Genomic DNA, 17,423 nt, shown 5'->3' on the forward strand with positions numbered 1-17,423 from the left:
AAGTGAGTTCTGGCTACTAGGTACGACATATATATATGTCTATATATATATATATATATATATATATATATATATATATATATATATATATGTCGTACCTAGTAGCCAGAACTCACTTCTCAGCCTACTATGCAAGGCCCGATTTGCCTAATAAGCCAAGTTTTCATGAATTAATGTTTTTTCGTCTACCTAACCTACCTAACCTAACCTAACCTAGCTTTTTTCGGCTACCTAACCTAACATTACCTATAAAGATAGGTTAGGTTAGGTTAGGTAGGGTTGGTTAGGTTCGATCGTATATCTACGTTAATTTTAAATCCAATAAAAAAAATTTACCTCATACATAATGAAATGGGTAGCTTTATCATTTCATAAGAAAAAAATTTGAGAAAATATATTAATTCAGGAAAACTTGGCTTATTAGGCAAATCGGGCCTTGCATAGTAGGCTGAGAAGTGAGTTCTGGCTACTAGGTACGACATATATATATATATATATATATATATATATATAGATATAGATATGGTATATATATATATATATATATATATATATATATATATATATATATATATATATATATATATATATATATATATATATATATATATATATATATACCTAGTAGCCAGAACGCACTTCTCAGCCTACTATGCAAGGCCCGATTTGCCTAATAAGCCAAGTTTTCATGAATTAATTGTTTTTCGACTACCTAACCTACCTAACCTTACCTAACCTAACTTTTTCGGCTACCTAAAATAACCTAACCTATAAAGATAGGTTAGGTTAGGTTAGGTAGGGTTGGTTAGGTTAGGTTAGGTTAGGTTAGGTTAGGTTAGGTAGGGTTGGTTAGGTTCGGTCATATATCTACGTTAATTTTAACTCCAATAAAAAAAAAATCGACCTCATACATAATGAAATGGGTAGCTTTATCATTTGATAAGAAAAAATTAAAGAAAATATATTAATTCAGGAAAACTTGGCTTATTAGGCAAATCGGGCCTTGCATAGTAGGCCGAGTACGACGTTCTGGCTACTAGGTACAACATATATATATATATATGCATATATATATATATGTCGTACCTAATAGCCAGAACGCACTTCTCAGCCTACTATTCAAGGCCCGATTTGCCTAATAAGCCAAGATTTCATGAATTAATGTTTTTTCGTCTACCAAACCTACCTAACCTAACCTAACCTAGCTTTTTTTGGCTACCTAACCTAACCTTACCTATAAATATAGGTTAGGTTAGGTTAGGTAGGGTTGGTTAGGTTCGGTCATATATCTACGTTAATTTTAACTCCAATAAAAAAAAATTGACCTCATACATAGAGAAAAGGGTTGCTTTATCATTTCATAAGAAAAAAATTATAGTAAATATATTAATTCAGGAAAACTTGGCTTATTAGGCAAATCGGGCCTTGAATAGTAGGCTGAGAAGTGAGTTCTGGCTACTAGGTACGACATATATATATATATATATATATATATATATATATATATATATGTCGTACCTAGTAGCCAGAACTCACTTTTTGGCCTACTATGCAAGGCCCGATTTGCCTAATAAGCCAAGTTTTCCTGAATTAATATATTTTTTCTAATTTTTTTCTTATGAAATGATAAAGCTACCTATTTCATTATGTATGAGGTCAATTTTTTTTTATTCGAGTTAAAATTAACGTAGATATATGACCGAACCTAACCAACCCTACCTAACCTAACCTAACCTATCTTTATAGGTTAGGTTTGGTTAGGTAGCCGAAAAAGTTAGGTTAGGTTAGGTTAAGTAGGTTAGGTAGTCGAAAAACAAATAATTCATGAAAACTTGGCTTATTAGGCAAATCGGGCCTTGCATAGTAGGCTGAGAAGTGCGTTCTGGCTACTAGGTACGACATATATATATATATATATATATATATATATATATATATATATATATATATATATATATATATATATGTCGTACCTAGTAGCCAGAACTCACTTCTCAGCCTACTATTCAAGGCCCGATTTGCCTAATTAGCCAAGTTTTCATGAATTAATATATTTTCTCTATTTTTTTTCTTATGAAATGATAAAGCTACCCATTTCATTATGTATGAGGTCAAATTTTTTTATTGGAGTTAAAATTAACGTAGATATATGACCGAACCTAACCAACCCTACCTAACCTAACCTAACGTATCTTTATAGGTTAGGTTAGGTTAGGTAGCCGAAAAAATTAGGTTAGGTTAGGTTAGGTAGGTTAGGTTGTCGAAAACACATTAATTCGTGAAAACTTGGCTTATTAGGCAAATCGGGCCATGCATAGTAGGATGAGAAGTGCGTTCTGGCTATTAGGTACGACATATATATATATATATATATATATATATATATATATATATATATATATATATATATATATATATATATATATATATAAATAAATACCTAAAATAATTTATATTGTTAAAGTGTAGTAAATCCAGTGACGTTATGTTATTAATGCTTTTTATATAGCCCATGAAACTGCACATGTACTCCTGCACAGAGTGAGCAGCTTTTTACAATTACTAATAAAATAATTAATAAAATAAATAATACATTTTTATTCAGGTAAGGTACATACATACATGGTAAGATATAAAAGTTGATGGATTTATAGATAGAGCTATTACATACAATGCCTAAAGCCATTATTACGCAAAGCGTTTCGGGCAGTTAATTGTTAATTATATGTAAATATCTCAGAAACTGCATCTGTTTTTCTTAATATCAGTATGCTAATGTATAATTGAACTCAAATAAAGTGAATATAATGTAAATATGTGCAAAGAAACGAAAGCACAGCGAATAATAGAAAAACGGTTATAAATTTATATTTAAAGGGCGGTCAGGTAGGCCTCTAGGTGGGCCTGTGGTAGGCCTTAGCGTCGTGTTTGTAAATACTGAGCTGCCCCCGCCCCAACACTTTCCCGCCAAAACCTCTGGACTTTAATGACGCTCCGCCACAAAAGTCGCTAAAGTGCTCTAACTCCCTATTGATTAAACAAAATATTTATTTTTCGATGTAAAACGCAGTTAATTTTATTTACAATCTGCCATAATTCAATGGGAATGTATGGTTTGATTGCGGGAGAGTGTGTATGTGGTGAGGACTAGATGGAGCGGCGGAGGGCGGGGCGGCGCGCGGCCTGGTTTCCCGCCACCAACCGCCTGCAGCCCAGTATAGTCGAGCCGCTCGCCCCGGTGGCAGTGTGCTTGTGGTCATTATAGCACGCTAAACATGAGTGAAACTGACGTACACTTCAGTGTAAAGAGGAGATACATCGACCTTTCACTTGATCTGAATTTAGACCAAGCAGCATCCGACGAAGCGTGGACTAGCTATGAGAATATTCAGCAGAAATACACGTTAGAGGTAAGCGGCTGGTTTGTTTTGGTGTGTACACTTGTTGGAGGGTCTAACACCTAACGTGTATGTGGCTTGACCTGTGCACAGAGGGGAAGTGCTCAGCTGTTACTGTTGACACGGGAACCTTCACGACAAATGGCATTGTACTTGGCTTTTTATGTGTAAAAATGTCATTAAATGTCAGTAAATGCCAGGTGGGTGGGGCTTAGTTCCTCACTCGTACGGCTCGTCACAAGGTCATCATATCCCATGTTTTTAGAAGAGAGGGATAAGTATTGGAAGAAAGACCTAAGAACCTTATAAGTTTTAAGTTTAGTGAGTAATTATCTGTGAGATTTAGAACTTGATTGGTATTTCAAGTTCAAAAGTGCATAGGGCGTAATGACTGAGGAGATACTCTGGCTGATAAGGGTTCTGGCGTATGTATCGCGGCTGATGATCTCTTCAGCACTTACTAAGTCTTCACCGTGTGTTCATTGACTAGCTTTGATGTCTTCATTTCCAGCTGCTCTCAAAATGACCTGAAAATTAAACTTTCAGAAAGTTCAGAAAATTACCAGTGCAGCGTGTTGTTACAAGGGGTTTTAACTGGTTTTACTTATATTAATGAAATCCTGGTACACGAGTTACCCTAATCTAATGTGGCTCTGATAATGGTTTAGTGCTGTTGTATTTGGTCCAGGTTTCAAATGCCACAAGTGTGAAGTGCACAGTATAATGTTGGTATGGGGTTATGTAATGGAAGGGTGACCTGATGGAAAACTGAAGTGATTAGGCTAATCTGTTTGAGTCTAAATTAAATTTGATCAAGATTCAAGTATTTTGTATCGGCATTATATGCTGAAATGCTTAGTGCACTTAATGATTTTATCAGATTTCTTTAGTAATTAAATTAGTTTATTTACTTGAGTTCTAAGGAAATCTCAAGAATCTGTGCAGAACAACTCTGCATTGGTTGATGTAACTGTCATCAATTACCACTTTGATTAATTGGATTTAGAGTTGGCAATTAGTGTACCTTGTATTAGCATACATTTCCCTTCATATAAGGAGATCTAGTAAAGCTGATGGCTGCATGACCATGACTTATAACTCAACATGCATGTTATAACACTGCTGATCTTATGGAGATTAAACCATGGAACTGCCTACCCACCGAAACCGTAAATGCCAAAACTTGTGTTTTTAAAATACAACTTAAAAAGATCATCAGGGCAAGAGGGGAGTTTTGACAAGCTGCCGGCTTCTGTACTCATCGAGGTCAATGGTATTGGTGGCCCTTGGGTAAATTAATGAAATTTGGGCCACCATATCAAATGGCCTCAGTGGGGATAGGAAGTGGGTGACTTGTGAAATGGTCGTCATTTTACTTTATATTTCCCAACTGCTTTTTTAATTTGTTGTATTTTTTAAATTCTAGGGTTATGTCATGTCTTACATTTAGAATTATCTGTGAGGTCCTCAACCTTTCTGGATACAAAGTTAAGAATATAAGAATAAAGGAAATGGCAGAAGGTCTATTTACCCATATGAGACAGCTCCTATTTATGTGAAATATCCACCTAAACTTATTCATATACATGTCTATCATGGCTGGGTTCACCATCCATGCAGGCAAAGCCAACCTTCTCCCACTTGATCTGATACTTCTCAAAAAACTCATTCAAGATTTGGAATATATCTGCTACCTGTATTATTTGAAAGCCCTGCAAAAGAGGAACTAATTTTTAAGTTCACTTTTGTGTACTATATATGCTTAGTTGACTCGTGTTGGAAACATTTGATTCATACAACTGGAGGCTGATGCAAGTGGGACTGTCCATAATCTCCTGAGAAACCTGGTCCAAGATATCGCTGCTTATATCTGCATCTTTAACTGTGAAGACCTCGTTGGACAGAGGGACTTTGTTCATCTTCTTAGCTGCCTCTGTTCCCAGAACAAGCTGTACCATACAAATGGCACTAGGATCAACTGTTTTTCAGCATCAGATGTGAAGCCTTCTCTGATGCATTGGTATACCACCTTGTAGGAAGCTTGAAGAGGCTGCTTTGGTGATTTGAATCCAAGTTGGAGCAATGTACCTTTCTGAATATATCTAGCTCTCTTAGCCTTTAAGGCTTTGAGTTTGCTCTTGTTATGTTGGATGTTTTGCCGGGTGTTCTTGGAATCTAGTGGGCTTCAAATTAAAGTTCCAAATATGAAATGGCATTGTACCTTCCCTACCATCCAAGATTTTTTATGTTGATAAAAATACAAGTCACAGCTTTGTATCATCCCCTGCAGAAGACACAAAAATCAGCATGAAAATTACCTCTGCTGAAGACACTGAAAAACTTCAAGCAGATATTAATGACATTTTTAACTGTGCAACAGAAAGTAACATGATGTTTAAGTGATAAATTCCAGGTACTCAGATATGGTAAAAATTGAGGACCTTAAACAAAATACAGGGTACAGATCACACTCAAATCTGCCCATAGTAGGAAAGCAACATGTAAGAGATTTGTGAATAATGATGTCTGACGACCTAACATTTAGGGAGCATAACCAAGCAAATTTTGTCAGCCAGAAAAATGATAGGATGGATTACGAGAGCTTTCAAATCCAGGGATACCATCACAATGGTTGTACAGTACTATACAAATCACTTGTACTGTCTTGTCCTTGAGTATTGATCAGTACTCGCTTCCCCCTTCAGAGCAGGCAAGATTACTGAAATAGAGGGAATACAGAGAACATATGCGGCATACATAGACACGATAAATCACCTAAATTATTGGAATCATCTCGGTCTCAAAGCTTTCCAAATGTACTCACTAAAATGGAGATGCGAGAGATATCAAATACTGTAATATACACGTGGAAAATACTGGAGGGCCAGGTCCCAAATCCGCACAGTAAAATAACAACATACTGGAGGGAATGATATGGAAGAAAATGCAGAATAGAATCAGTGAAGAGCAGGGGTGTTATAAGCACAATCAGAGAACACTGTATAAACATCAAAGGTCCATGATTATTCAACATCCTCCCAGCGAGTATAAGAAATATTGCTGGAACAACCGTGGACATCTTCAAAAGATAACCAGATCACTTTCTCAAAGGAGTGCTAGACCAACCAGGCTGTTGTGGATATGTGGGACTGCGGGCTGCTGCAAGCAACAGCCTAGTGGACCAAACTCTCTCAAGTCAAGCCTGGCCTCGGGCCGGGCTTGGGGAGTAGAACAACTCCCCAGAACCCCATCAAGCAGGTATCAAGCAGTTCAGTGAAGCCATATGTGACATTCATCACTTCACTTGCGTGTCTTTGGTACACAGTATTTACAATGTGCATGACCTAATAGACCTGTATAGAAAACAGTCTGTTAGGTGCAGAAAGAACCAGGCAAAATTAGACAATTGTCCATCAAAATTTGATTTGATCTTAGAACATTGGTAATCTTCCACAAAAATGACAATCCAACATTAATATTAATTAAAGAAACAATCAAATGAGCAAACATAGTTGAACACAATCTCTCTCATTTGAAGGCAGAGGATTCAGAAGCTGCCTTGTTTGGACAATTAAACCTTTTGCAGTTCCTTTTTTTTTGTTGTTGTAATGTATCTCTTTCACAATACAATACAACATTGACATTTTGATAGTTGTTTGAATTGGAAATATTGCTTATGATCTACTGGGAACGTCTGTACTAAATGTACTGTATTTAAAAAAAAAAGTCCCCCCCCCCCATGCATCTACACCTACACAATCACATGATCATCCTACACCCACACATTCTACACTTCAACCTGCAGAGAGCCAGTAAGTTTATTTTTAAGAATCTGTATCTATAAAATAGAATGTCTGTCTATCCAAGGTTGGTTGTTGGCTGCTTCGGGGTAGTCATTAACCCCTAGAGTGCAGCTAAGATCAAAGGTACTGTATCTTTTTTTTTTTTTTTTTTTGTCTGGAAGAAAAGGGTATTTTTGGGTTTTGTGCACACGAGGAATGCTGGGTGAGGAGAGGGGGGAAAGTCATTTGGTCCATGGGTTGTGGTAACAAATTAGCTGCAAAGTTAAGTGAAGGAGTGAGCTGTGTTGATTTTTTTAAGATTTATTTGCAATTTTAATTTAACTTACACAGTGTTTGGGATAACTTTATTTACACATTCAGTACTGAATCGCTGTCAGTTTACAGGCCTACAATGTACAGTAATATGTATGCCTATATTGCATGTAAATTAGTTCCTGGCACAGCTCAAAGGAAGTTTCTTGCAACCCACTTCTTTGCTATTACTGTATTTTGTCTAAGGTCATCCAGAAATTCATACAGATATATTCAAATGACTGACAATTTGGGAAAACTCAAATTGATGTGATATTTACTTTGCTGGTAGCACAAGACGACCTCATTTAATGTAAACAATTAAAAATTAGAGATTTTCATGGGTCTAACTTAATTAAAAAAATGTCTATAGTGTTATTTGTTTTTATTATTTATGCTTCCAAAATATAGAAAATGGCTATTATTCCCTTTAAATTTTTTTTGAACTTTGCTGCAAACAGCTTAAAGAATTCTTGTTGGTGCTTGAAGGCTGCTAACTCTTTATCTAGAGCTGTGACAATCTTTCATAAGGTGGCAGCCTTCAGATACCTTCACGATATCTTCCCTAAGCCATCTGAAGTAAAGGCCAAAGAAATGTTCGAGGGGAATAACCATTTTCTATGCTTTGGAAACAATCAGAAAATAATTTTTATTCATAGATATCAACTGTTAAGTTGTATAATAAATATATTATAACCATATTTACATCATTTGTATAAAAACTAGATAACTAAAATCATATGAAAACCACATTACCCCAGGGATCAACATGTATCAATAACTGCCCTCTAAGGGTTAATTAAACTTTGCTGGGTGACTGGAGGGTGTTAAGGGACTCGCATGTGGATCAAGGTTGATCCCATTGCCCATCTTTAGGGGGTTTGCTCCCATGATCCCCCCCCCCTCCCCTATGAGGTCTGCTGAGATTAAATGGTGGCTACAGAGTCCATAATTTTATCATCTGTTTATATCACATAATTTAGAAAATTTATTGACATGCAAAATGCATGTTCTGATGGCAGATATGCATTCTGGGTGCTCTCAACACTTAAACTGTACAACCATTTAAAGTCAACCCAGGCACCATTGGGTATCCCATCTATATTTCATGTATGTATTGATATGTCTGGCATAGGGGCTCAGGAATGTGTTCCTTTAAAGGCTGTATTAAACGTGTTTGGGTTTTAATGTTAAACTCCAGAAATATTTTAATTCTCCAGAAAACAGTGATCATGGATTGTCTTAATTTGTAGTATTTATAAAGCTGAATTATTCTTTGCCTCCTTGTCCTGGTTATCATGATTTTTTTTCTCTAGACCGTTATGCTTAATCTCCAACCTGTGCAGTTTATGTAAATAAGATATGTTGGATTCCATTGATATTTAACTCTAGTATTTTGTGTAATTTTTAGGGTGAGCAGCTACCGTGGTTAGCATGTGCACTGTATGCAGCATGCAGGCGAAGATCAGTTCCTACAGTGGGAGGGCGCCCTGGAAATGTGATCCAGGGCAACTGTGTGTCTCTTACTCGAATGTTGCAGCACTGCAATCTCCCGTAAGTGTACTTCACTTGTTTTCTTTGTGCAGAAATTTTGTGTTGTAAAATATATTTATTCTGATATGCTTCTAAATGCATAATTTTCTTGTTTCCTCTAATAGTTTGACAGAATTCATCAAGAAAATGAAGGCTTGGCTAGCTATGTCGCACTTTGACGAAGGCTTCTGCCGAAGAGTTGAGCTATTGGAGAGGAATTTTGCTGTATCCAACAACATCTTTAAAAAGTACAAACCTATCTTCCTAGACCTGTTCAAAGATCCTGCGAATGACTTGCCTCGTCCTCCAAGGTCACGTAAACAGCGACGGCCTCCTTGTAACTGTACTGAAATCTTTCATTTCTGCTGGACATTGTATATCTTAATAAAAGGTAGGTTTGTTAATGCTGTACTGCATTGTAGCTATGATTTATATGCTTTGCATATAATTTTATATGCAAAGCTTATACAGTCTGTGTTATGTTTAAAATATGAAAATATTTGCAAATAATACTGTACTCTACAGTATTGTACAATCAAGTGCAATAAGGTATGGTAAATGGTTTCCCAATATACATATATACATTCTCAATATACATATATACATTCAATAAGTCTCAAGTAGATACTGTACTTTACAAGCCATGAAAAAATTGCATTATTCAACTACAGTACATATAACAATAGTGTACCAGAAATAAGATATGGAAGCCAAGTATACAAATTATAATCAAATAATACTCATTATTTGCATGCTTCATTTTCTTCTAAATGCACATGATGGGTCTCCCTTAGTAGATTTATATTTACCATATTAATTAGCTCAATAAATAAGTAATGTGCATTAATTTTATTTAAGATTGTTTAGGAGATCACTTTTTCACAAAAAAGTGTGGGAGTTTTTGTATATGCTATGCAGTATTTTATTTTCGTATATTTTATCCCTTTCCACTGTCATGGAAAAGGGGATTGACAGTCTGGCAATCATTATTCTTGACACTACAGTTGACTATTTTTTCCCTATCTTTACTAAGTGTTGAAATACAGTAAAAAGTATAATTTTCAAATGTGCTCTATTGCATATGTTTAGTAAGAATTTGATACTTCTCTCTTTTATAATAACAAAAGATGGCCGAAGTAACTTAAAACAAGGGTATGTGTATTCACAAAACTGTTAGCATAAATACAGTACAATATTTTTTGTAGTTTTCTATTTTTCTGCATTTTAATTACATTTCTAATAGGATGTGCCATTTTCATATACTGTACTGTACAGTGGAACCTCGGTTTACGAATGCCCCACTTTACAAATTTTTTTGGTTTACGAGCTCAATTTCTTAAAAAAATTCGGCTGTTTACAAGCATTGCCTTGCTTGGCGAATTTTGTTGATACACGTATGGTTCGACCGAGTGCGTGGTTCCTCGTGGTAAGGGCGAGGCGTGCTTCAGTTAGCAGTGTCTCCTGCTTAGTGATAATGCCGCTTTAATTCTTTGTAAAGAATTTAGTTGGTTTCTGAACATAAAAGTAATTATTATATATCACGCCATGGGTCCCAAGAAAGTCAGTGGTAAGGCTCAACCTAAGAAAACAAATGTGAAGATGATGATAGAGGAAAAAAAAAAAAGAGATCATTTGTAAACATGAAAATGGTATGAGGGTTGTTGAACTAGCTAGGTTGGATGGTGCTGATGTGGAGGAGTTGGAGAAACACACAGCGAAGGAACTGACCACTGACGAACTCGTAGCCCTTCACAAGGAGCAGCAACAAGAGACAGCTGAGGAAATTTCTTCAGGGGAGGAGGCAGCTGTAGAGAATGTCCCTTCCTCATTAAGAAAATGTGTGCAGTATGGGAAGAACTACAAAGTTTTGCTGAAAAGTGTCGCCCAGATAAAGCTGTAGCAGGCAGTTGCATTAGCCGTTTTAATGACAATGTGATCTCTCACTACAGACAAGTGTTAAAATTTAGGGAAAAACAAGTGTCTAGACAGATTCTTAGCAAGATAAGCAAGCTGAGAGCCACAACCAGGTCCTAGTGGTATGCCTGCAATATGTAGGAGTGAGAGTACCCCATAAATGTCATCAGTACCTGATGTTATAATGGAAGGGAACTCCCCTTCCAAACACTAACACCTCACCACCTTCCCCTCTCCTCACCATCTTTCATATGCCAACAAGTTATCAATAAAGGTAAGATATAACTTGTACATATTGTAGTACAAAATATTTGTAGTATTATGTATGAAATGTATTTTGAAGTTAATATTTTGGGGAGTGTGGAACAGATTAATTCAATATACATTATTTCTTATGGAAAAGTTTTTTTCGGTTTATGAACCGTCTCTGGGTACCTATTAAATTCGTAAACGGAGGTACCACTGTATACAGTACCATGAAAAATCGTATATATTTTTTATAGAAAAATAATACAGTACTGTAGTTTGAATCATTAAAGTACACAAAATAACAATTTCAGTTCATAGATGTTCCAAATACTGTGCATAAATTTGATTACATAGGACACATAAGCACATTACTTTCTAACATTTTTGTTTTAGTTGTAAAGTATAGACAAAAACTATTTCTGCACCTCCCCCATTTTCTTGATCTGTTTATTTTCAGTTATCAGGAAAAATAATGCTCTTTATATTTAACATTTTTTTATTACAGGCTTAGATACAAAGCCATGTATTTAAACCTTAGTTTAAATAAGGGATTAGAGTACGACAAGAGCTAGCTGTAAGTTCACACAATATCCTAATCTCTCATCATGATCTGTCATACGTGAAATACAAAATAATAATGGGAAGAAATGTACAAGGTTATCATAATGAATGTTCGTTTGCCATTTGTAATTTTTGTTTGAATTCTTTAGAGCTGCATGATACTAATTTAACATTAGAGGTATCTGCTAGACTTGCAGCAGTTGATCTGTTAGGCATTTAGTTTTTGTTCCTCTATACATGTTTATTTTAAGTTTAAATTACATTTGTTTACAAAATTTTGTACTTTTTCAGGGAAATATCCAAGTATTCCCCAGGACCTTGTTAGCTGTTATTCATTATTGTTAGCCTCTATTGATCTTATTTATGGAAATGTGGTACTCTCCAACCGTAAAGATCTCATCAATCCAAATTGCCAAGGTATGTGAATGTTGTTTGATGTTGGCTGCTATCTCCAGGTACTAAACCTAAATCATTATGCCTTTTTCTGTCTACTATTCTTTTTCCCCCAACATGTCTTTACTCAATATTTCAAATGTCTCGGTATACTGACATGAAACTTTTATTAATTTTGAGTAATAAAAAAATATGGTTGGTATTTAAGTTAAACTGAGCAGTGTATCCTTATAGCAACTTTTGTGTTGAGGTATGATCAGGAAACAGTACTGTATACAGTACATTTGTTTTTTTTCAATGTAGCTCAATGTTGACTAATGTTTTGTATTTACATTTTTTGGTTATAGTCATAGGGCCTGTGGAAACTTCAATAACCAACTTTGTGATGCCATAATCTCTGCAAGCCATCTGTAGTGGTGGAGATGATGGGGGGTGGTTTGAACTGGGGACCATTCTTCTTACTATGGCAAAAATGTTCATATATTGGCCCCACAACTGCCTGGGACACACAGTAAAGGCAGGTTTATATAGCTATGTGGAATGTTCAGGAATAAATGAACAGAAGCAGCTGTAAGTGGTGAGAGTAAGAATGTTTTTTGTTAGGTTTAGTGGGAGAAGGGGTAAATGTTATAATCACAAAAGTTGAGAGGTGTCTGCCTCTGTTTTCCTTCCCCCTTATATTAGGGTTGTTTGTGTGTGGTGGTACACCCTGCTTTGCCCTCGTGAGTGGACACATCCCGGGGGTTCAGCATTAGCAGTTTGATTGGTAGCTTGGGCACCGGTTAGCAGTACCCTACCTGGGATAACCCTTAGCAGACCCAGTCTAGGAGCCCTGGGAAACACCATGGGGGTCACTCAGGTCCAATGGAGGAGACCCCCAAGTCCCCCCCTCTCGCTTTAGGCCAATTTGAGGGTTGCTCTGTCCCCTTGTCTCAGGGCGACACTCATTTTTTTTGCCTCCGTTATGCTGCCTGTTGGGTCGGTGACACATTCGACCTGGAGTCCTGCAAGCTTTGTTGCTTGTTGTGACTCAGTTCACCCAATCTGATGATGATATTATTCGGGTGCAGGCGGCTTGCGCATTGCAGGATAGGTTTAGGTTGTTGCAACACGCTAGGGTGGTCGCTTCCCTGATGCCCCGAGGCTGCCCTGTTTTGCTTATAGGGACCCGGACTTTGGGGGGGGGGGTGTTGCTCGCGTCGGCCTTGGTTCAGTCTGTGCCCCCCTCGTTCTTTCCCTTCTGTGGTTTATTTGGTCCCCTCCCACCCTGCTTCCGACTCCTAAGCGTCTCAGGGCTTCGGGGTCGGGGCAGGGTTTAGAGGTTTCTGTGACTCGGGCAGTTTTGGGGGTTGCCCCTTCCGAGATGGCTACGGAGGCATTCGAATAGGTTCCTCCAGCCGCAACTCCAGGGTCTGACCAGTGGCCCCCCTCCCCTCTCTTCCTGCTTTTTTCGGCTGCCCCGGCTTTTACTTGAGGCAGGGGCTTTGGGGGATGACTCGGCCCCAGGGCCTGACGTGGAGGTTCCCAGGGTTGGGGAGGAGCTGACTTGGGGGTATTGTGGTCCCCGTTGGACCCAGCCTGGGTTTTCCGACCCTTCGAGCGGGGCTTAATGTTACAAGGAGTGGGGTTTTCTTTTCCCCCTTCTGCATACGAGTTGGATTTGGGTACAGCTCCTCCCTGGGTTTTATACCGTGTCCCTGCGGATCCTTCGGTTCCGTCCTTCTGGAGGTTTTAGGTTTCCCGCATCTCGCCTACTGAGGTGCGGTCGGCCATTGCGGCTTGCCTCCTGCGTAACCTGTCTCCTCTATAATGGATCCGTCTTCACTCAGTTTTGGATCTTCATCTCCTTACTGGGTTCGTTACGAGGTTCTGGGTTCGTCCTGGATTGCAGACTGCCCCTTGTTTTCGCTGGATGCTTGGGACTCCTTCTGTCGTACCCGCATGTTGAATGGCACAAGGCGTTGACTGTGGTCCAGGTTTACCTGGGGGGCGACTTTGAGCATCTTAATGAGTGCCTTTTTGCTCCTGCCTTTTTGCGGGATGTTGGTGCGGTTCGGCTTCATGTGCAGGTTTCTTCCCTGTCGGCTGAGCTTGTGGCTGAGGATTGGTGCGCACGTGACTTCTTGGGTTCGGTCCTGTGTTTCTTTTCCCTCCTGGAGCCGTCATCGGATTGGCTTGCAGAGGATTTAGAGGCGTTTGGGGCCGTTCCTGGGTCTAGTGCCTTGGTCTCGGCTGCTCGTGCGTTGTCTGCACTGTTGAAGCTGTTTGTGTCGATTCTGCGTAAGGCGCTGCTGCGGTTTTTCGCTGCGCGTCTTGCGTGTCGGCAAGCGGTGCTGGCTTCCTCTTTGGAATTCGCTTGGGTCCTGGTTCTTAGGTTGTCTTTGCCCTTTTGTCCTTTGCTTTTTACGGCCTCTGCGGTCGAGCAGTATATTCAGACTGCTTTTTCCAGTTGCCACCCGATGTCTGACTTGTTGGTTCTCTGGGGGTCCCTGGGGGGCTCCTTCCCAGAGGGATTGTGCCAGGGCTCGCAGTTCAGCTCGTCGGGGTAGGCCACAGGTGCTGGGTTCGGAGTCAATGCCGCCTGCGGTCCTGGCTGCGCCTGTTCAGCGCGGTGTTCGCTCTGCACGCAGGTCGGGTTCTTGTATGGGCCAGCGGCCATTTCGCTGTTCGGCCTATTGATAGGGCGATGGGGAAAGGCTTGCTCTGTTCGCTTACGCCTGGTCTCGTGATTTGTGGGATTTTAGGGTCGTTTCTCGTGGCCTGTGGTAGTGTTGGGCAGCTGCTCCTCCTTTGGGGGGTTCGGGGCTGGCAAGGCAGGCTTCTGCGCTCTGTCAGGTCATCTTGGAGTGGGTGCACTTGGACATGGTCAAAATGACAACGCCACTCAGATGGGTTTCCTGTCTGTTTCTAGTTCCGAAATGGGACTGTGCGGACTTGCGGTTCATTCTGGACTTGTCCCGTTTGAACCCTTGGGTTTCTTGCCCTTCATTTCGGATGACCACTCTGTCCCAGGTCCGGCTTCTGTTGGAGCAGGGCACTTGGATGGTGTCCCTGGACCTCAAGGATGCATATTGGCACGTCCCTATTCATCCAGGGTTCAGGGACTGGCTCGGTTTTGTTGTGGGGCGTCAGTTTTCGCTTTCGTTGTCTCCCGTTCGGGGTGAATCTGGCACCTCGGGTGTTCACATGCCATACCTGGGTCATGGTGGCCAGTCTGCATCTGTTAGGTGTTCGGGTGTTGGCTTGCCTCGACGACTGGCTGGTTTGGGCTTCCAGTCGGTCCGTGTGTCTGCTCGCCAGGAGTTTGGTACTTTCCCAGCTAGCCGTGTTCGGGTTCCTGGTGATCTGGTGGAAGTCCCATCTGATACCCTCCCAGGTTCCAACCTGGCTTGGTCTTGTGTGGGACTCTTGGACCGCTACCTTGTCTCTCCCTCCGGAGTCTCTCCTTCGGCTGCGGTCCCGCTTACGCTTATTTCTGGAGGGTTCCCGGGTCACCCGCTGGGTCGGGTATGGCAGTGTCGGCTGTTCTGGTTCCTTCGGGGATGTCCCTTCCGCCTCTCTCTCAAGATCGCTGGGTTTGGCCCCAGGGGCCTCACGTCGGCTGCTGCATCGCCGGCTTCCTCTTCAAGTTTTTCTGGGTTCAGTGCCTTGGAGCGCCTACCTGAGCCCTTGGTCGATGTGTTCATGGACGAGTCGTCTCTCGGCTGGGACTTTGTGACCAGTGCTCACCAGGCTGGCCAGCGGCGGTGGGGTCCATCCTTCCGTCGGGCCCACAGCACGGTGCAAGAATTCGCGGCAAGAATTCGGGGGGACCAGCACAGACATGCGGCGCGGCTCATGCGATGTCATGCTTGATTGCCCATTTTCATTTGGGAAGTTCTGTCCACTTGTTTGGCAATTTTTGTTCTTTTTAAACAAAATAGTTTTTTTTTTTTTGCGCTTACCTTTCTGGGTGCCTGTCCCGGTGGATGGCAGATATAGACTGCTCCAAATCACATGTGCATTTCTATAGGCCATTGCTCCTCGTGCCTCTCTGAAGGGGGCCAGGTTCTAGTTCGTGGTCCCTGGTAGTCCTAGAACTCCACCCATATCGACTGATGCAAATAGTTAGGGATATTAGCCTGGATAGCTCCGGGAAGCCTCCGGGACTCGCCCAGAAAATGGTGTTTAATTATATTCAATGCTGTTTTTTTTTTTTTTGTTCTTTGGTCTGATGTCTTTTTTTTTTGTTTTTCTCCAGCCTTTCTCTCCCATAACAATTTGGCTTCTATCAACTTCAAAGATGAATGGGAATCTAATTACCTCCTTCCTTTCCTAGATGTACATGTTCCCAGCTGTTGCTTTTTTGTCTACCATAAGCCTTTGTACAGTTGCATGCATATTTATTTCTTTTCCTACCATCTGCCTTCTGTTAAATGTTCTCATCATCTTCTTCCTCTGGGTTCTACCCATCATTGACCCTCAGTTTCTTGATTCTGAAATTTCACTTCTTTACAAGTTTCTCTCACCTTGGCTGTCTTTTAAATTTTATTAATTGTGCCTATTCTTAAGCTAAAAGAACCTTCATCTCAAACCTGCTTCCAAGACTAGTAACACTGCTCTGCTTTCCCTTCATATCTGAACTCATAAATCTCACTAGTGCCCTTCATTCTTTTATATAAAACTCTTCTTTTGCAAACCAATACTAAAGTAATTTGGTTCACACTGCTGCTGATGTTCACTCTATTTCCTGTTCTTGTCCTCTCCCATACTTTGATGAAACTGTCTGCACACTAAATTGCAGATTAAAAAACACAAGATGTATCAAGTCTGCAGATATAACAATTCTCTCTTCTGTCATGTTAGGGACTCTAATCCTGTAGATTGGTATTTCAAAATAATCTTTCATTCCTCTTCTCTTCAGACACTTTTTTTTTAATCTACTTTATACACAACATGCGCAACATGACTCCTAGTCCTTGTTTTGTTGCTGTTGACTTGCCTTTCTCAACAAATATTTAAATGTTCTCGCCTTAACAAATGTGATCTGACTTGTTTTATGTTATTTTCTCTCATTACTCTTCCACCTCATTCTCTCTACCAGCATTTTGCTTTCCCTTACTTCAGTCTAGTTCCCATACTTCAACCTTATGCCTTTTCTTTTTCCTATACTACAACCTTACTTGCCTTTTCACCTCATTACAGTATATCCTGTAAATTAACTTTTTTCCATCACACTTCTATTTCTTGACTTCATAATGGTCCAGGACGGGTTGAGTGTCTAATTTTCAGCCACATTATT

General features: G+C 39.8%; 1 protein-coding gene across 1 annotated transcript in view; it reads left to right on the forward strand.

Annotated features, from left to right (window-relative positions):
- Positions 1-3,201: 3,201 nt before the first annotated feature.
- The window catches only part of Rbf (Retinoblastoma-family protein), a 75,913-nt gene continuing 61,691 nt past the window's right edge, over positions 3,202-17,423 (forward strand). Inside the window, exons 1-4 of the mRNA XM_045726942.2 lie at positions 3,202-3,410; positions 8,904-9,046; positions 9,151-9,416; positions 12,041-12,166. Coding sequence (XP_045582898.1) covers positions 3,276-3,410; positions 8,904-9,046; positions 9,151-9,416; positions 12,041-12,166 — 670 coding nt within the window. The 5' untranslated portion in view covers positions 3,202-3,275. The remainder of the gene's footprint in view (positions 3,411-8,903; positions 9,047-9,150; positions 9,417-12,040; positions 12,167-17,423) is intronic.

The sequence above is a fragment of the Procambarus clarkii genome, chromosome 10, assembly GCF_040958095.1.
Source record: "Procambarus clarkii isolate CNS0578487 chromosome 10, FALCON_Pclarkii_2.0, whole genome shotgun sequence".
NCBI classification, from domain to species: Eukaryota; Metazoa; Arthropoda; class Malacostraca; order Decapoda; family Cambaridae; genus Procambarus; species Procambarus clarkii.